The sequence below is a fragment of the Sceloporus undulatus genome, unplaced genomic scaffold, assembly GCF_019175285.1.
Source record: "Sceloporus undulatus isolate JIND9_A2432 ecotype Alabama unplaced genomic scaffold, SceUnd_v1.1 scaffold_14, whole genome shotgun sequence".
Classification (NCBI taxonomy): Eukaryota; Metazoa; Chordata; class Lepidosauria; order Squamata; family Phrynosomatidae; genus Sceloporus; species Sceloporus undulatus.
In genome coordinates this window covers 1,050,340-1,072,076 of record NW_024802936.1, presented here as the reverse complement: position 1 = coordinate 1,072,076, position 21,737 = coordinate 1,050,340, and the positions used below count along the sequence as shown (strand labels likewise).

The 21,737-nt window shown below is 38.5% G+C and overlaps 1 protein-coding gene across 3 annotated transcripts in view; it reads left to right on the top strand.

The window, feature by feature from the left end:
* Window positions 1-21,737, top strand: part of LOC121917283 (collectin-12-like) — a 116,182-nt gene that overhangs the window by 75,514 nt on the left and 18,931 nt on the right. For 2 of the 3 annotated variants that reach the window (XM_042443087.1, XM_042443088.1), the window contains exons 3-5: window positions 14,975-15,097; window positions 17,762-17,860; window positions 19,465-20,511. In XM_042443087.1, the coding sequence (XP_042299021.1) occupies window positions 14,975-15,097; window positions 17,762-17,860; window positions 19,465-20,511 (1,269 nt within the window). Of the gene's footprint in view, window positions 1-14,623; window positions 14,708-14,974; window positions 15,098-17,761; window positions 17,861-19,464; window positions 20,512-21,737 lie in introns of those variants that run through there. The other variant, XM_042443089.1, reaches the window with a different exon arrangement.

Below are 21,737 nucleotides of genomic sequence, written 5' to 3'. Positions count from 1 at the left end.
GCTATTTTGAAAACTAAGAAATGATAATGAGAGGGGTGTGCATGCTAATGAGCTCAGATTTAATACCTTCTCTCCCACCCTCCTACTCCTCTGTCACAAACATACACACTTTCTTTCTGATATCCATTAAAAACCCCATTTCTTTTTGGGGGTTTTAATATGTTCTTTTATTTTAAAAAACCTAAAGTAGTTGGGAGGTCTATCTGTTGGGCTAATGATTTTTATCATTATAGGGATAGAATTATGGGTGGAACCAATGGGAAACTTATGCCAAGCACACATAGAGATGGACACACACACACACACACACACACACACACACACACACACACACTGGGGGGGCACCTGTCATTTCCAAACTCATGAGGACTATAAACTAATACATTCCTCACAGCAAACTGGCTTTTATAAGATGCAATGGAAGACCACAGGATTGACTGACAGGCTTCCTGAGTGTCATTTAGTGATTTCTTCATGAGACCATTTCAAGGCAGCTTTATGGCACAGTTTGACACTCTAGAACAGGTCGTTTTGGTTTAAAAGCTGTAAAGTGATTAAAACTGATGGTGGAGGAAAACCCCTGAGACAAAATTCTTGGCAGTTTTCTACTTCATGTAGAGTTGCTTCAGGTCACAGAGGTCCTGTAAATAGCCCAGTAATGACTGGTTCCTCAGCAGGCATAAGCATGTGGTTTGAGTTTGCAAAATGATTCAGAAGCATGCTGTGAGATAGCTACTGATAACAAGCAGATGTGAAGTGCTTTTCAAGAGAGAGAGAGGAGGCAAGAAGGGGAGCTGCAGTAAACATTTGTTAACTCTGATTTTAGTAGGCATGATATAATTCCCATTGTAAATGCTTTTGGCACTGGTGTAACATTTAGGGATATAGAGAACATATTCAAGGGGAAAATTGTAAATGCTTTTGACATTAGTGTATGCTTTAGATATAGATACAATATACTCAAGGGGAACTATAGTACCTCTTTCCTGCAAACCTACGAGTTCAGAAATTGTATATGGGTTCAGGGTACTTTATCAAGGTACTTATCTCAAAAACACACAGAAAGCCATTTTTCATTGCTATCATAAACCAGATCGTGCAAATTTCATGTTATTTGTGGTATAAATGTTGGAGTGTTTTAATAATATACCTGCACGCTGAATTTTAAATTTTGAAAGACTGAAACTTCACCCATGACTGATATTCACACTTTATTTAAATGTGTTACATAATTTTATTCACAGGAAGGTTTCCAAACATGGTCTAATCCTGGGCTGCATCTGCACTGCAGAAATAATGCAGTTTGACACCACTTTAACATCCATGGCTGAATGCTATGGAATCCTGAGATTTGTGGTTTGGTGTGGCTCAAACATTCTCTGACAGAAAAGGTTAAATATCTCACAAAACTAAAAATCCTAGTCTTACATAGCATTAAGTGATGGCATTTAAAGTGGTGTCAAAGTGCATTTTTTCCTGTAGTGTAGATGCAGCCAAGGATTAGACCATGTTTGGAAACTTGCCTCATGAAGCAAACATCTCTAGCATTATTGGTTGGAGACTATACACTGCATTGACTACACTGAAGTCCTTCAGTATGTTGGCTTACATGATGTAAAACCAATATGTCGCTTCACATGATATAAACTCTCAGTGCACTATACAGGTGGGCACCTCATAGTAGTTTGGAATCATGCTGTACAACGGAATGAGAATCATGAGGTCCACCATATGCAACAGCCTTAGCCATCACAACCAATGTTGGGAGTTGTCCAATAACATCCAGAGGTCAGCACAATCCTAGCTATTCATGGACAGTGATCTAAAAAATGGAGTATAGAGATGGGTAAACTTTAGATTTTGTTTGCTCATTTTTCACCCCAGAACACATGAGATCCATCCTCTGGAAACAAAATAGGTGGTGCTTCATCATGGTCTCTGTGCGTCACACACATGAATCTTGCGCCTGTGCAGAGCCATCTACAGAATGTTCCAGAGCTGAGTAGTTTTTGGCAGGAACCCACCCCCTTTGAGCATGAACACAAATACAGTCGGCCCTTCTTATACACGGATTTTTTATACACGGATTTAAGCATACACGGTTTGAAAATGTTTCAAAAAAGTATAAATTTACCTTGATGTTCCATTTTTTATTAGGGACACCATTTTGCTATGTCATTATACTTAATGGGACTTGAGCATACACGGATTTTGTTATACACGGGGGATCTTGGAACCAAACCCCAGCGTATAACAAGAATCCACTGTAGTGCCAAGAACTACTCCCTCTCAGTTCTTTTCATCCATCATTGTGTTCACATCTTGGATAACTTCCAGTTTTCAGTAGTTTTTCCCGTTGGTCTTTCTTGTTCCCCTCCCCCTTGTCCTCTTCCCTCAGTGTTTTTACTTATACAAAAGAAAAATAAGGGTTAAAAAGTAGTAATTGTTAGTTTGACTTTTCCCCCCCCCCCCCCCCCCCCCCAGCTGTAGTTGGTGGCCGTTTACTCCATTGTGCATGGCCTGTACTGTCTCCTGCCACCAACAGACTGAGACTGGAAAAGTTACTTTCTTAACTACACCTTCCAGAACATACCACCACCTAGTATGGCCCTGGCAAGGCATTTCTTCTGCAGTACCACCTTAATCATGCACTTAGTTGAGTGATCATTGATCAGTTGCGCAGATATGACATCCAGCTAAACAGGTGGAGCAGTGGAGTAGTGTTTTATTATGTCATGCCTGCTTAAATCAATAAGTTTTATGGGACAATAATTAATCTCTGTCTTCCTTTGTAAAATGGTTACACTGTAGCAGCTAGTTTAAAACAGCCTTTTCAAGATCAAAAAACCATCAGCAAGGCCCCAAAAATCCCTAAATAAATAAATATGGGGAAATTCCCTCTTGGGGATATTGGAGGGGGTATTTTTAGTACCAAAAATAGCCTTGGTGTCTGTATATGTTCCATAGGCCACATGTTTTCCACCTGTTGTATAGATAGAAATTTAGAAATAATGGCCTGAATAGTGTTGGTTAACCCAAAATAAAGTAGAACCATTGAATCAATAGTGAGTCAACATATGGATAAGTTCAATTTATTCAATGGGTCTGCTGTGCTTTGAACAAGCAACATAATTCAGATCAATGATTATGACTTACATAACAATCCAACACGTCTCACTATATTAGAGAAGATTGTGACCAGGTAACCTCTGTGCCCACTCAGTATGGTGTCCAGGTTTAACCACCACCACCCCATGCTCTTCACTGGACATAGTGATGGACAGTCTTTCAAACAGTAATACCTTCAGACAGAAACACCAGTTTTTTTCTGCCTGTCCAAATGATTTCCCTGTCTTTTTTCTTCTTTTATCTTGCTGTGACTCTCTAGGGCCCTTAAATAAAATGTGGAAGAACACAGGATGTTAAACCTTCTTTTTAGAAGAGAAGAACATTTTTAAAAAGACTAAATTAATTATGATGGAATAGATGTAAATAGAGATAAGCCCCTTCTACTTCTCATGAAGATGAAATCTAACACAAACAGGATGAAAATACTATGTATGAAATAAAAGTCTGCTTTATGTTTTTTAAAAGAGAAGTACAAATATACTGGTACTTAGTGTTAACAGCCCTGACTCAGAAGATTAGATTCTTATGCAGTTTCTAGGTAGATAATGACATTACTCAGAGAAAAATGGCAGACTAGTTGACATATTTACTTTTCAGATTGGCATAAAACAGATTTAATTTATTTTTTCAAGACAGAAAGAATTTTAGCTTGAACATTCAGTATGTCTGTCTCTGAATGTGAGGTAATTAATTCTAGAAACCACAGGGAATTTATGAGCTATAAAAGGCAACAGTTCTGACAAGTTTACCATCTGATCTGTCAAAAGAACAGTTGAGAAATAAGTTTGTTAAAGAATAGTTACAAATTAAATGTCAGAGGATCATGCATGAAGAATATGTAATACTCAAGTTTTGCCTTTCCCATGGTGGTTTTTGATGTACCATTTCTGACAATGATCAGAACGTTTCAACATTTCTTTAAGTTGCTATTTCTTGTCCTGAATGTGTCTAATATGCAATATCCTCTGAGAGGATAGTTCCAAACAGCAACACATGTTTGTGTTTTTGTTACTAAGGAACACGGTTAACACTGTTAATGTTCAAAAACTGATCTTAGCTTTAAAAAGAACTCATATTTATTCAGCCAGTTAACATCTTACAGGTTGAGTTTCCCAAAAACAAAAATTCTTGGAACCACAAGTGTTTTGGATTTTGGATTTTTTAAAGAATATTTTGAATATTTGCGTGTGTGTGTGTGTGTGTAATGAAATATTTTGGCGATGAGACCCACATCTAAACACAAAATTCAGTTATGTTTTGTATATGCTTCATACACATAGCCTGAAGGTAATTTTGTACAAAACATTTTAAATAATTTTATGCATGAAAATTTTGTGTACCCTGAACCATCAGAAAGCCTAGGTGTTACTATCTCAGTCACCCATGTGGATAATTTTGGGTTTTGAAATATTTCAGATTTTGAAATTCTGGATAAGGGATATTTTTTAAAATATGCCATTTATTGGGACTCTCCCATTCTCTGCAAACTATTGTTCATTTTTCATCTTTAATCATGAGGTTACAGAACACAATAGGATTGTTCCCTAAGGTTCAGGATTTAGCTATTTCAATTAATAGACATACATGGGAACATATAAAGTCTGCATGTTGTGATATGTCCAGAGCCAAATTTACTTTTGGATTCTCAATTGACAGATGTACCCCAGGATGCATCTTGCAGAATAGAAACTGAACAACTGTCATCTGTGCTTTAGTGACCTCTACTGGTATTCAAACTTTTTGCCCTTGGGACCCCAACTCTTTACATCTGCATGTGGATGTTCTGCCTTCCCTACTTAACATACTATATGGCTAAAAATATTTTGTTTATTTAGTGTGCATATTTTCATTTGCACATTCATGAATATTTGTATTTTAACATTTTATAATGAAATAAGATTATTCAAATTAGAACAGTTTTACATGAGTAAATTTAATATTTAATCCAATGCATGTGTAAATTTTACATATAAAAAAGTTTAGGAAGAGGGATCAGAATAATTCTCGTGCCCCCCATGAGGGTCCCACCCCACTGTTTGAGAACCACTGACCTATACCAATGATCAAAGATTGGAAAGTAAAATTTGATGGAATCAGAATACATGGATTCTGAAGAAACTTTATGTAGATGTGGTTTAAAATTAAATATACTCTTAAGTTTTGTTTTTAAAACTACAGTTGTACAATATAAGAGAACAGTGTTAGTCCCACCTAGATAGACTCACTGAATCAATGTGAACGTGATTCCATTCCATTCATTCAGGGGCTGTACAGACTGTCAAAAAGGGCTGGAATTGGGGTAGAGTTGGGATGTGGCAACTGCACCCCCCAACTTCACCCCCAAGCCACGATCACAGCACACACCCAATCACATGGCAGGCAGCAGTGCAGCACTCCGGTGGCATAGCAACTACATGACGCATGCCAAAAGGAGTGCCAAAAAGTGCAGCTGCGGTGGCAAGTGCAGCTTTTTTCCATTCCTAAAAGGAGTGGCATTTTGCCACTTCTTTTTTTTTGGGGGGGGGATGCCAAATCGGGGCCACTGTGTGTGGTTACTGTGGTCCCAATCTGGCAAGCAAAGGGACAGCGCAGATCCTCTCCTTTGGAGTGGTCTGTTTTGCCCCTCGATCAGTCTGTTCTACCTGAAAATCTAAATTGAATGTAAGTCTGTGTCTTCTACTGACCAGCAAACATAGACCAGCAAAGGCTCCACTGTTTAAAGTATAGGTATGCAGACTGGCACACCTCTGTTAAAATGCAAATTTTGTAGCTTATAGTAAACTTGGCTATATGAAAGAGATTTCTGTCTTCTGTATCCAGTGAAAAAATCCAAATTGGTTAAGTCTAATTGGTTATGAGGTGAATATTACATAGCCAATTATTTGTCATTATTTAAGGAAATAGTAGAGTGATGGGCTTCTGCGCACTAAGAATCTGATTGTATGGAGCTTTTTGGTGGAAAAATATTTAACACCATTAAGGTGAGTTCAGCTAGTAGAAGAAAATAACAGCCACAGACAGGTTTTTTGAAGTAATAATCTTAAACTGCCTGTTGAGTCATTAGTGTAAAGCAAGGAGATATTCTAACAGTTTGATAATGATGTTTCATCTTAGTTGTTGGTGTTTTCTTATATTGCGCCTTTCTTCCCACATAGAGAATCAAAGCAGCTTAGTAATATGGTGGTAGCACCAAGATCCATCTACAGTACTCACAGAACTGATTGTTGTACAGTGGTACAGATAAGAATAATGAAATCATAGTACACCATCTACAGAAATATCTAGTTCAAGCCCTGGCATCTCTTGCTTAAGAAGTCAAGGTAAACAAAGATGCTAGAGAGTTGTTGCCAATTGCAATAGACAGTACTGGACTAGCTAGACAAATAATTTGATCACATCTGTCCCAAATTCCTATGTAATTGATACAGCATGCTATTGCCCAGCTCTTTAAAAGTATAAAAATGAAAGAACCATTTAAAGGAGAAATGCCACAGGTAATCTTGTGCTGTTTATTTCATTTTCTCTTTTAAAAATCCTCTGTAACTCAAAATCACTCAGGAGATCTGAAAAGCATTATTTGTACATTCTATATTGGCAATGTATGGGAAGGGAACTCCTGGGTAAATGTCTGCATGTATGCAGACAGCAACATTGCATGCTTGGGATGAGAAGAAATGTATTTGGTTAGCATTTTAATACAATGTGTATAACTCACATTTGTATCACTAATGTGTGAACTAGAATGTAATCCTTCAGTTTTTGCAATTTTCATTTTGCGATACATTTCATTAATAAAAAAGGCCCAAAAAATTGTGTACACAAATGCATACATTAAGGGAAACTGTACCGATAAATGGAAAGACTTTTGTATGTATTTCTTCTAATGTTTACATTTTAGCAGAAAAAAACAAAATGTATCCATTAGGAGAAATCCATACAAAACTGTGTTTATTGGCAGAAATGCATACAAAAATGCCTATGGATTTTCATGAAGCCTTTTAACCAAAATATTAGCAAACTGATGTGAAGACAAGGATGGAAAAAACTGTGCTTCAAAAAGATATACATATTTTAGAAGGCCAAATGAACCATCCATTCTTTGTCTATGTGTAGTTGTCTGGCAGACCAACACTGCTTGCATACTCTTGGCTATTTTCATAAGAGATGGTTCTGATTACGATTCAACCAAATCAACACATTTAAATCACATAATTTTAGCAGAAGACAGCTAAGCATATGATAAAATTTAAAGTCCTCACATCAAGAGGACTTTAAAGTTAAGTACCACTTTGCTAGTCATATTCTGCTTATGATCAGGGGAAAAGTCTAATTTCATTTCTTTACTATAATGTTGGCAATTAACAATTGACAAAATATATCTGAAATTCTGTTCACAGAACCATTCCAGCTTCATTGCTGCACATCTGAAGTATACCTGTCTAATTAAAATGGCTTTCCTAAATTAAATGTTGTATTAACTATATCCAATTCACTTGCATTATTTAAAAACAGTCTTTAAAAATCATAGATGTGATTTCAAATTGGCAAGGATTGTGTTTTAAAGTGGTAGGTTAAAGGTGCCACTTCCAGGAGTTCAATAGTCTTAGCACATTTCTGTGGCTTTACAATGCTCTGTAATAAATCTGTTATTTTCTTCAGATTGAGCCATAGCAGTCTGAAAGATCCTAATATTTTAACAACATGCGGTTCAGACGCTCTTGTTTTTGTTTGTTTATTTCTCCATATTGTAGTCATGTTGTCTTCTGTCCTTTCAATTAAGTAACTTCATTTTGAGTTTAATCACAGTAGGCCGTTGTTTGGTGGTTCCATATAATTAAACTACCATGGCTATTGAAATGTGTAATTAGAATTTTTAACAATTCATTCTGTAACTCTGGCTGACAATGATGAGCAAGAACAAAGCCATAAGCAAAAATGACTGGGTTATAAAAACAATTGGGAGACTATGGTCAAACTGGATAATGGGGATTCTTCCCCTCTTAATGAAAAGGTTTGTGAACATTACGTGTAATCAGAAGTATTTCCTTTGTTGAAACTCTTCCAGAGTAAGTAATGGCATCCTTTTGGGACACTTTATTATGTCAAATCTAGAAGAAAGGAATGATGAAGGGGCAGAGCACATGACCTGCTGATTTTGCAAAAGAGATTTCATCTGTATTGAGGGTTAAGACACAAATGACTTTTCAAAGCATTGCTGGGAAATTGGAATCAAAATCCTCTTAAAGCTGAGAGGCACATACAAATATCAGCTTTGTCTAAATGTTCAAAAGTTAATTTCTTCCTTTGGGGTCACTAGCATCAGTCCCTCTGATGTCAGTAGATTCTCTGGTACAAGTAATACTCTTAATTCAACATTTGTGAGTGAGCTTGTCTTCTCCATTCAAGCCCTGAAGATTTGGGTTGGGGAAGATATTGTTTTGTGTTTGTTCTTCAGATTTTATATCTTCATGGTCTTTTCTTCAAGGGCTTCTAATATAACAGATTCACCTCATATATCTGATTTCACATGGATTAAGAGTGTATTTGAAAGCTTGCCTGAAACATAAAGTTCCAGAACTAGCTGGCAAAAAGCATTTCACAAAAAGGAATTCTTGTACCTCTCAATGGGTCCTCGTTTGGTCTGACAGATAGCAATAGGATGCAAGGAAGAAGACTGTCTCTTAAAAATGAAAGGTCTAAATCACTTACCTATTTTATATCCCACCTTTCTCCCTCCATGTGACTCAAGGTGACTTACACTCTTAGAATTCATTAAATACTTTCTCTGTGACACTCTCTTAGATGTTCAGAAGTTTTACTCCAGAAATATTTCAGTGGAAGATTCTGGGGCATTACAGCCTTTACCTATAACCAACAGGCAGAGCTTGGGAAAATTACATTATAGATTACAACTCATAGAGTCCCACAGATAATGGATATGCTGACAGGGGGATTCTGGGATCTGTAGACCAAAAAGCAACTTTTCTAAACTCTACTCACAGATATATAGGCAGATTTTCCAACATATATTCACTTCTGCAGCCTATTTATACATTCACACATACACACACTGCTCAAATTGCTTTTCTAAAGTTTTCTAAAGTTTCAGAAAGGGTATTGGTTTAGTGCAGTGACTGTCAAAAAGACAAATGCAGATGAATACACAAGTCCATTGTAGACATATTTTTGACCATGCTGGATCAAGCCAATTGTACAAATGAAAACAAAATGCTTTTCTGATATGATTCAGAAAGCTTTTGGTGAATTTCTCTGGTATCCATTTTCAGATCACTTCATTCTCTGGAAATAAAGCCTGGAAATGAACCAAACTGTGCTTGTTTTATTTGCTTTAACTTACCAAACCCATAAAGAAGAGATCAGACAATTGCTTTGATATCATATAGTCTTAAAGCTTGTCATATCTGGAGCAAATTAGACATTTACATAATCATTTACATTGATTATAGGTGCCCAGTCACTCCATGTAACAATACATTCACTACATATCTCTGCAATACCTAATCACTTAATCACTGTTCCAAATTCCCCGAATTCTGGTATTCCCTGAATACCACCATAACATAATGTGTGTAGATCGGTGTTCAGTATGCATGGTGACAACCATATGGGGTTGTCACTAGGCATACTGTGCAAATGTACAGTGTGCAAAAGCAAATCATGGAGGCTTTGTACTTTCATGCTCTACTCTGTATGCTACTGCATCCGCAATGGCCCCATGTTCACAACTTCACTTACGCCACCATCAGCTGGATATGACTGTTGCACATTTTGTCCAAACACATCACTGTACCTGTGCAGAGCTGTTTACACCTGTGTATTAATAACAGGATAATGGCTTGAATCACATACTATTTAACTATTTTCATTCAGGAGTTGATTCAGTGGGTCTCTTATAGCTGGGACTAACAATAGGCTTGAGACTAATACATCCTACTGGCTGAGAACAAACTAAGGAGTTTATCACACAGGAGAAAACCCATGAAAATCGTGCAGTTGACATTAAAATATGCTTTAAATGACATTAACGCAAGTGTCATTATCCCGTGAAGAACCAGGGAATAACCAGACAAGAAACAGCAAAAGGTCATTCATGGGAAAATTCCATGAATGAGTTACTGCTGTTTCTTTCCTGGTTATTCACGGGATAAGGGCACTTTAATAACTTTTTGTCTCAACGTTGTGTGAAAACCATGTAATTGCACGAAATTGCAGTTTAATCACATGTTATTCACAGGATAATAGCACTTTGCATGTGACGTCATGTGAAAACCATTCGCACAATTGTGAGTTAATCACTGGTTAGTCACCATTTATACCTCCAGTTTCCCCCGTGTGATAAACCCCGTGTGATAAAGAAAGTAGAATTCTCCCAACACCCTTTCGTTTGCAATCATAGCAATAATTGCTTTTCAAAAAAAGTAGACCAAAATCTAAAGTTAATTCAGTGAAGATGATCGTATTCCTCCCAACTATTTTTGCCCTAGAATTATACATCATTGTACCAGCTATGAAGTTTGGGGCTTTGCCTTTGATAACAGATGGCATCTAGTTTAAAGGAAATCCTTAGAATGGGATGGAAATCACATCATTCTTCAGATATTGTCAGTCCTAGACAGCATGATCAGTGATGAAGAATGCTGGAAGCTGCAGTCCAAAAACATTACAAACCCATCCCACCCCACTTCAAAGTGTAAATCCAATGGGATATGGTAAGACAACACATATGACAGTTAATTTATTAAATGGGCCTATTCAAATTATAACTAACAGTAGTATTTAGGCATAAGTCGTTTCTCAACTTTGTTTTATGTTAGTGATGGGTTTTATGCTTTTACCCAAAATTCAGTGGGCCCTTGGTGTCCACTGGATTTGGTTTAAGACCCCCCCCCCCATGGATACCAAAATCCATGGATGCTCAAGTCCATTAAATAAATAAACTGGCACAGTATAATGGTATGCCTTTATAAATGGTGTGCCCTTATATAAACTGGCCAGACCAAAATTTGCTTTTTGAAATTTATATTCTTCTTGAATATCTTCAAATCGTGAATGGTTGAATCCATGGATAATCCATGGATATGGAGGGCTGACTGTAGTCTCATCAAAACACCAGATCTCTCTTAACATCATGAAAAATATACAGCTCATATCTTTAAAGTAATGATGTATACAGATTAACATTCTCTTTTCTCTTTACCAAAAAGAGGGAGGGAAGAATGGTTGTTCACTTTTCAGTAGTAAAACTGTTTGTCTGTAGTTGGGGGGGGGATCTACAGATGGAGACCCCCCACATGAGAACAAAGTCCTCAGTCACTGGAATGTAATACTAGAAAAACAAATACTACAAAGGCTAGTAACAGGAGGATGTCTTTCTAGCTTGTTTTTTTGTGTCCATCTTGGCTGCCGGAGAAAGGGGGTCCCCAAAACATGTGTACCAGCTGGATCCCTTTGTACTGAGCTCCAGTCTGTTTAGCCAGATGTCTTCCCAACAGTGACAAAGGAAAAACAGAGCTTTTATTATAATGAGCCAGGAAACAGAAAAGTGTGTCAAGTGAAAGGAGGCCTATTGTGTCCCATCTGATTTTCATTGAATGTTGTTTAAGTCAGCAATGAGAAATGTGCAACATCCGGAAGTGACCCTGGCTCTCTGGTATGCTCAACCAGTGTCAAAAGTCTGGGAGCAGCTCAACATTAAAGCCATGTGCTCAGATTGCATAACAGAGTGCGCAAACCATGAAACAATAACAACAAATGAAAATCTGATGCAGACCAACCTCAGTTCTGCATGACTTAACATATGACCTCTTCAGTGAAAAATGTATGGAGACTAATCTTACAAAGTTTTAATGCATTACTTACTAATGCACTGTCAGAAATTTCAAGTATAATATGATTCATTGTGTTCTGCTTTCATCATAACAAAAATAATCATAGAATGAAGGCCTGCACCAGTTGTTAATGTTTAAATTCCTACATTTTAATAGGATGTGCAGACAATAAAGAAAATCCATGACAGGAATATGTCATTTTCATAGGCATAATAACCTTGGGGGTATTTGCATCCGTGATAAAAGTAAATATAATTACTTTGTGCCACGCTGCAATTTAATTAGTGATATTTGGACATAATTCTAGACCACAGTCTCTCTTTAAACTCATTTCTTTCCTTCTCCAGTGCAGCTGCTAGGACATTATAAGGCCTTGCATCCCCTTTAGGTTAACCACAGTTTAGTGTGCTCTCAAAAGCTAAACACCTGCAACTATGTCTGACCACATTTTCTCTGGGTTCAGATATAGCAAGAAATCAGTTTAGTCAGCCATCAATAAATAGACTTAACCAAAAAGAAAAAGGGAATTGAAGGCTTTTGTACTAATCCTCCATCATACCAGCTTTACATGTAGATGCAACCAATGTTTTTCAAAGAGTTCTATCAGACAGACTGTTCTATTCTGAATATTCATGGGCTATTTCAGTCTTTAAGATTAATGCACATTGGGATGAATGAGGCCAGCGAGACACAATCTCTGCAACCTTCTGAACACTTTCAGAATAAGATCTGTGATCATGATGAAACACCAAGCGATAAGAAGAGGGTGCATTCAGATGAAAATACTTTGAACAGTACGGCTTCTGTAGAAACATATTCATCGTATTTTCTTTGTATGTGCAATCTTGCCTTAAAGATCAAGCACAGGAGAAGCCAATTTTCCTTATTTGCAGCCTAACCTGGTTCTCTGAAGCAGTGGTTCTGAAATGGTGAGGTGGGACCCCCTGGGCAGGGAACTTGTTCAAGGAGAGATATGAGATTTGGAGGCTGTGAGCCCATCTCCTCCTCCTCTTCTGCCCCTTCTTCCCAAACTTTTTATGTGTACAATTTACATATGCATTGAGTTAAATATTGAATTTATTTAAATAAAACTGTTCTAATTTTAACAATGTTATTTCCTTATAGAATGTTACAATATGAATCTACAAGAATGTGCAAATGAAAACACACACACTAAATAAAATATTTTTATTCATATAATACATTGAATGGGGTGGTGTGATGTCCACGTGTAGATGTAAAGGAGGGGGTCCCAATGGTTAAAAGTTTGAGTAACACTGTTGTAAAGTGCTGTGACATCCCAAAGTTGTTTATCCCCATCCTCCACCCCCACTTTGCTTCTCCTGAAAATGTTAGAAAACAACTATAAAAGCAAACTATGAACCTTATCGCACCAGCCCTGGAACGGGCCTGTCAGGTTATAAAAGGGGGAGTGATGGGAATGGGAGGCAGCATAGAATGCTGTTTACTGCACAGGAGAACGCCGCCACTGCCACCGGAAGTTCCCATAGCATCCTGGATGCATCCCAGAGGGGGCAATTTTCAGGAACAGTTTGGAAGCGTTCCTCCATCTGGAACACGATGGGAACTTTCAGCGGTGGTGGCAGTGGCACTGTCCTGTGCAGTAAGATGTGTTCTATGCCACCTCCCATTTCCATCACATCCCATTTTGTAACACGACAGGCCCATTCCAGGGCCTGTGTGATAAGCCTCTATGGTTCATTCAGAATGATGTTCTGGATCAGTGTTATTCAAAGTGGTGGTCTACGGACTACTGCAAGTCCCCAAACCATTGGCTGCCAGTCCTGTGGTGTCCCTATGATTTGTATCACCTGGTGCAGGGAGGTAGTCGAGGGTGGAATGCTGCAGCCTCTGGAGGGCTGTTTAAGGTCCAGCATGGCTGCAGCCACACCAGAATCCAAATGAAAGCAACCTAGGCTGCAAGAGGGGGCAGTGCCATGGCCTCAGGACAGCCACCTGGGCTCTAGCGTGGCTGTTAGGCAAGTGAGAAAGGGACACAACACTCTTTCTCACTCGCCCAGCATCTATGCCAGTCCCAGCAGATGTACACCCCCCTCTAGGGTGACACTCGCTGTGGTCTACACATCCTGTACCTCCCTAGTGATGCTACTGTGCCAGTCCCTGGCAAATTTCCATGAAAGAAAGCAATGGACACAAATATGATTTGGGTACCTGGCACACTGGTTAAAAATTAATTATCTCACATCAAATAGTTTGATATGCATTGTTCTTGGGTTTTTTAATCATATCTTTTTTATTCATCAACATATATATTTGTAGTCAGTTTTTTTAAAGGTGACAGACGTCCATTCCAGTTAATTGGCACACTTTAACTAAATGTCTCTCAGCATGAAACCACACACAAGAAAAATTAACAGCATGTCCAGAGCATGGAGATGAGCAATGCAGTCAGTTAGGGCTTCTTGTTGTTGTGTTCCTTCAAGTCATTTCTGATGTATGGCAACCCTAAACTGAACTTATCCCGGAGTTTTCTTGGCAGTTTTCTTCAGAGGAGTTTGCCAATCGCCATAGCCATCCCCTGGGAGTGAGAGAGTGTGACTTGCCCAAAAACACCCAGTGGGTTTCCATAGCCAAGCTAGGATTCGAACCCTGGTTTCCAGAGTCATAGTCCAACACTCAAACCACTACATAATGCTGGCACCAAACCTAAACTATCATAAACCAACACACAAGCTGAATTGAAAACAGTGAGTCTTCTTTCTGAACACCTTGCATACAATTGCACTATAAACCACCCTATGGAAAGTCTTGTTGTTGTTGTTGTTGTGTGTCTGTACTGGCACATGTATGAGCCAGCTTTTTGTTTTCAAATTATTGTGTGGTATGTCAAAAATTGTAGGCCTTATTTAGTTCTTGCCATGTACATACCTTTACTTAAAAACTTTTCCTGTCAGAAGAACCAAATACAGAAAATGACACAGAGCTAGAACTAAAATCTTAATTTTCTTTTACAGGTATTCAAGAAGGAACACAATGTACCAAGTGTAAAAGTAACTGGGCACTGAAGTTTTCCATCATACTTTTGTATATATTATGTGCCTTGCTAACGATCACTGTAGCCATTCTGGGATACAAAGGTATGTGTCATCTGCAGTATTGCCTATTTAGCAGGATTTCAAGAAAAGAATTCAAAACAATGCATTAATTCAACTGCAGTGTGATTACAGAACATGTTATACTGCTATGCTGTTGTATTAGTGTTACTATCAGTATTAGAAATGTGCTTTTCTATTATTTGTTAATGAACAATAACTGCATACTGTACAAGTGTATTAGTACATTATTGACAGTTTATGGGACTATTTCATGCAGAAATTCTGCCTGCAGGGTAGAACATTAGAGCTGCCATTGGTGTGCACATTCACTTAGTTGCTTCAGTCTTAACCGACAGAAAATGTATATATCCTTGGTGACAGATTATGCTCTATGCATTTGGTAAATTGGATCCAGTGCCCTACCGATTTCAGAATTCCCAAGGAGAGAGATTAGGAAATAAATATATTATGGATTGATGTTTGCAAGATAACTGACTTTTAGGTAAATGAACGTAGTACATTCCATAAGGAAACTATACACCCAACCTTCCTTACTGTAACAAACTAATGGATTTTCTGATGGTGAAACCTGTCAGCAATTAGCTAGGCAGCGATGATGTCATGATATACTGAGGGAATGAAACTGTCAACACTATTTAAGGTTCTTATAATTTTCCTTATCCCAAATGCCCAGAGTAGGAAACAACTTAAAGTAATGGTTAAAATCCTCTAAACAGGACAACATTAAATAATTATTGTGTAATATAATATCCAGCTTTTGCAGAAGAACTGAAACATTAATCTGAATTGTGCAAGTCTGTCTCACAAATGGAGGGGAAAGGGGATCAAATGCAGCAATTTAATGCAATGCTGAATAGGCACTGTGTTGGGGCACCTGGAGTAGTTCACAGGGGTGAGCAAGCCAGACAAATAGCCTCCAGAAAAAAAGAAATGGATTTGCCTTTGCGGAAATGTGATCCAGGCCAGCTCTGGCAATGTGAGACCCTACACTAGAGATGGAAAGAATGTTGGAAAATATATTTAAAATTGTCTAAAAACATGTTTTTCAAGTGTTGAGAACTCTTGACGAGAAGAATTCTGGGATTGATAAGAATCTTCGAAATTTGGGACTATTCTGTGCAAAATGTATGTATGGTTGGTTTTGCACAATAAACACTTTCTTCATGAAAATAATATTTCAATGCTAAAATAATAATTCCTCTGCAAAAAAATGCTTTCATTGAAAGTTTATTCTACATAAAAACCACACATGAGCAATTTGCATAGAAAATAACATTTTCTCCACAGGAATTAATATTTGTATTAAAATATTATTGTCCATCCGGAAAATATTGTTTCCCATGCAGAAAATTCTCTTCTCTGAACAAAACAACCATGTATGAATTTTGTGCAGAAGAAGCCCCATATTTCAACTAGCCTTTGAAAACTGTGTGGTTTTCGAAGACTGTCTCATAGCAGGAAAAATATTGCTGAAATTACTCATTGGGGCAGAGTAGACTGCTGTGAACGGGCAAATTTAAGCCACACCTGAGAAAGCCAGATTAGGCCCATGGTAACTGTATGCCATGGCCCCAATCATCCTTTTTGACAGCCCCAAAAGAAGCAGCAAAACATCGCTCCTTTTTGTGCCAGCAAAAAGCCGTCTTTTCTTGCCCCGCCATGGCTTTACTGCTCTCTAGCCGTGCAGGCAGCCAGGTGGCATAAAGCCGGCTTCTGGGCATCATGAGGGCGTCATGCATATGCCATGCCCCCAAGCCATTGTTGCCTTTGAGAAGAAAAAATGAAGTATTACAAGGGAAGTCAGTTCTGCTTTCTCCCACAGTAGAATTTTTCCTCAACCATCATTTAGCCATGAAAGATAAGGAGCATTGCAGATAATCAAGGTGGCAAACCACAAACACAGCTGAAGATGGGGAACTTCAAAGCCAGACTTTTTCAAAACAAAATACTCAATCTCCTCTGCATGGATAGGGTGTTACAAAAACCAATAACTCCCTTGCTATAATATCTCCACTTGCTGTCAATCTATTTCTGGGAGCAATTCAGAGTGCTGCTTGTGATCTATAAAATCTATATAATAATATCTAGGCTATTTGACAGATCAAATCTCCTCATATGAGCCTGTCTAGGTCATCTCTCAATCCCATGATGTTCATAGGCACAGCTGGTGAGGGTGTCAAATAGGATACTTACCAGACTTCTGTTTAAAAAAACATAAGTTAAAAGCAGTTTTAAAAACACATTTAAAACATAGTAAAATAGAAACAACATCGCTCCATCAAAAGCACTACCTACCACAACGTACTAAAAACCAAATCCTTCCCTAAGTAAAAAGGTTGTTACCTGCTGGTGGAGGAACAGCAGGGAGAGGCCAACTCTATGTAGGCACTATGTATACAATTGCCATTAGCAATATGAGGAAGCATGTATTCATTGGTCCAGGTCAGGTCCAGTTGTAAGATACAGTTCTGGGAAAGCCATTTAGCTTCAGCGATGTTACTTCACTGTGTGCTTTCAAGGGGTGCTGATGGTTCAGATTCACTGAATATCTGGATTTATAAGGATATTGTCTATCAGGTGGTAATGGGAGATCCTGTTTGTTCTTGGTTTATCCCAGCAAGTTTTATAGTATTCTGTTATTTTCTGCAATGAATTGTTACTAAGATATTGTTTTGATTGTTCCAGTTGTAGAAAAAATGGACAATGTTACTGGTGACCTGGAAAGTTCGCATCAAAGATACAGTGAGAAACTTACAGAAGTGGAGAGTGACCTGAAGAAACTGGGTAACTCATACACATTCATACAAAAAGAATACATCAATTATTGGCTCTTTCTATTTACTGATTTATCAGGCTTCGTTGATGGTTCATTAATTAATGCTTCAGGCCTTCACAAGATTGCTGTTGTTCTCTTGGGCAAGGAGAAATCTGCAGTGTTGCCTGCATTCCCAGAAAGGAGGGAAATCTTTGTGTTTGATAGCGCAAATTACTCTGACTTGTAGAAGACCTGTAGAATTCCCTAATTTGCTGAATATCCAACTATTATGTACATTTCATACAGAACTATGTTGTATATTCTCATACCCAGGGTGATATTGTGTATGGTGATGGATTCAAACTTTTAGCACTAAGATTCAGACTTCTGCTTAACCAAATTCCTGTTCAGACAGATGGATTTTTTTAATGGATTTTTATATGGCCCATGGATAAGCCAAGAGTAAAACGTAGGGGCATGTTACAATGGAGCCAAAGGATGAACCAAAGGAAAACAATGCCAAAGAATTTACAAAATGCCTGCAGGCATAAATGTTTGTGCTTACAGTAAAGGCTGGATGGATGAGAGGTCAGTGCTTCCAAGGCAGATTGCACTCATGCTTTTCACCAGAGATACAGTGCTCCCTTGCCTTATGAGGGGCAAATTACACTGATGCTTTTCACCAGGGATACAGTGCTCCCTTGCCTTATGAGGGGGGTCTGTTCCAGACCCCCTACATAAGTCAAATACCGTGTTTGCTTGAGCCCCATTGAAAATTATATTGACCTGTGGATACGTTGACTCAGGTTTTTGGGTTCAATTTTTTCACTAAATTTTCTAGATTTATACATGAGTATATATAGTAATATAAGGCCTTTAGGAACTGACTACAATGGGCTTTTAATGTTTTACAATTTTGTTATTTTTAAATATATATATATATTAAACTATTATATCTCTATATTTTATTGATATTTCAGTATGTTTTTAATCTATACTAGTTTTAATCATTTGTAAGCCACACCGAGTCCAAGTTTTAGGGGAAATGTGGGATATAAATGAATTGAGGTGGTGGCAACTGCACGCTGTGGTCCCAATTTGGTGAAGATGGAGGTGGTTGCAATCCTGCAAAGCCTGTGGGAGATTTTCACAGTCCTTACATATCTGGTAGACCAGGGAATATGCAGGGATTGTGACTACAAAACAGTTATGAATGCATAGCTCTAGGTTATGCATTCGTAAGTGCCCAAGTGAATTCTGGACATTAATAGTACTACTAGTAGTAGTACAAGGCAGGATCTTCAATCTGAAGTTTGCATATGAGAAGAGGGGAAAGAGGAAGTATGCTGAGTTCCAATATTTATTCAAAATGGTATGAATTCTAGAATGACTTCTTAACCAAGCCAAAATCCTCAGATATTTGTGCCAATGCAATGGTAATTCTGTTACTCCAGAATTAAAAACAGGTTGTATTACAAAAGATGCTTAGCATGTCTCATCAGCTGAATTATGGGTCTGTGTGGGAGGTCTTTGATTTTATAACAGTTCAAACTCAATTAAATTGGCATTCTTCTGCTAAATGGTAAACAAAGACAATTCTCTAAAATTTTCTGCATTTTTCCTTTCCTTTCAGATTACCAAGCTGGTGAGAAAGCCATGAGCACCAACACAGAGCTTTCAAGTTTCAAAGATGATATTCTGGCCCTCCGCCAGCAGCTCCATGAGATTTCAGAGAAAACTGCAAAGAACAAAGATACACTGGAGAAGTTACAGGAGTCTGGTAATGTATTGGATGATCGGCAGAGCCAAATGAAAGGCGTTCTGGATAGCAACTCTTTCATGATCGTCAGTGTCAATAGAACACTTCAGGCCTACAATGGCTACATCAATGACCTTCAAGAAGACACAAGCAACATTCAAACCACTTTGCAAAGCCAACTGCGTTCACATAATGTCGTCATCATGAATCTAAACAATCTCAATCAGACGCAAGTTCAGCAAAGAGATCTTATTAGTGCTTTGCAAAGATCTGTGGATGATACAAGTCAAGCTATCCAGAGAATCAAAAGTGACTTTCAAAACCTTCAGCAGGTTGTCCTCCAAGCACGGAAGGACACAGACTGGCTTAAAGAGAAAGTGCAGAATTTGCAGGCGTTAGCAGCCAACAATTCAGTTTTAGCCAAAGCGAATAACGATACGCTTGAGGATATGAATAGTCAGCTGAACTCATTCAGTGGACAGATGGAGAATATCACCACCATTGCCCAAGCTAATGAACAAAGTTTGAAAGAGCTCCAGGAACGTCATAAAGAATATGAAAATGGAACATCTGCCAAGTTCAACCAGCAAGAAAACCGATTTCAGAGCTTTGAGACAGATATTGTCAACATTATCAGCAATATTAGTTACACTGCCCATCACTTGCGGACACTGACAAGCAATCTCAATGACGTCAGGACAACATGCACGGATACTCTTAGCAAACATACAGATGAGCTGACATTTATGAACAACACATTAGCAAATATTCGCTTGGATGCTACAGCTCTTAGAATGCAACAAGATGTAATGAGGACAAGGCTAGATATTGAGGTAGCCAATTTATCAGTAATCATGGAAGAAATGAAGCTGGTTGATTCCAAACATGGACAGCTCATTAAGAATTTCACAATCCTGCAAGGTAAGAAAAGTCTTGATAATTTTTTTTGTCTGTAGAACCTAGGTATAGCTCAAGTGTGTATTAGTGTGTCTTCCTTGTTTGTTTTTCCCAATGTCTCTGCCAAGGCTGTATTTTGGGGCACAAGTTCAGTGTCTTGCAGAATACCCCCCCCCCCCCAAAAAAAAACAATTGCAAAGAAGATAGTGGCTAAAGCTGGACCCTCTGCAGTTGGTACCTCACTGCAGAACAGGATTGCTGGAGTGAAACCTGGAAAGGAAAATGAAAGAACCTCATAGATTGGTGTTTGTCGTGCAAAAGGTAACAAATAACACCTGCTGTAATTTCCAGGTTTCAAGCTGGCAATCCTACTTGCAGAGTGAAGCTGCCTGAAAAAAAAATTTAAGGGGAAAAGAATCACATCCCATCACTCTCTCTGCTAAGATGCCTGGGGGGAGGAGAGCAAGTCCAGGCATGGAGATTTGTCAACCAGTCCTTGATGGGGTCACACTTCCCTAAAGGACAAAGTGCGCAGTCTGGGGGTTCTTCTGGATCCATCACTACAATTATCATCTCAAGTAGATGCGATGGCCAGAAGTGCCTGGTCCCAACTTTGGTTGATACGCCAACTGCTTCCCTACCTGGACCGAAAGAACCTTGAAGCAGTGGTGCATGCACTGGTAATCTCTCGTTTAGACTTCTGTAATGCGCTCTACATGGGGCTACCTTTGTATCAAGTTTGGAAACTTCAATTAGTACAAAATGCAACAGCCAGGCTGATCACCGGTACACCTAGGACTGACCATATAACACCAATCTTAAGATCTCTGCACTGGCTGCCGATTAGTTTCCAGGCACAGTACAAAGTGTTGGTCATTACCTTTAAAGCTCTATATGGCTTGGGCACGAGTTACTTGAAGGAACGTCTCTCCCTACACAATCCGCCCTGCACTCTCAGAACTACAGGGAAGAACATATTGGACTGTCCGAAGACTAGATTAAGATCTACTTCCCATAGGGCATTCACTGTGATGGCTCCCAAATTGTGGATTGGCTTGCCAGAGGAGATCCATCTCATTACCACCTTAGATGCCTTTAACAAGGCAATCAAGACGGATCTCTTCCGGCGAGCCTACCCCCCAGACCTGCTTTAACAGCTTAAGATGATACTCCACTCGGAACTTGATGAGGAATCAGATTTTGATATTGCACATGTACAGGTATTGTAATGTGTTTTTAAGTTTTGCATT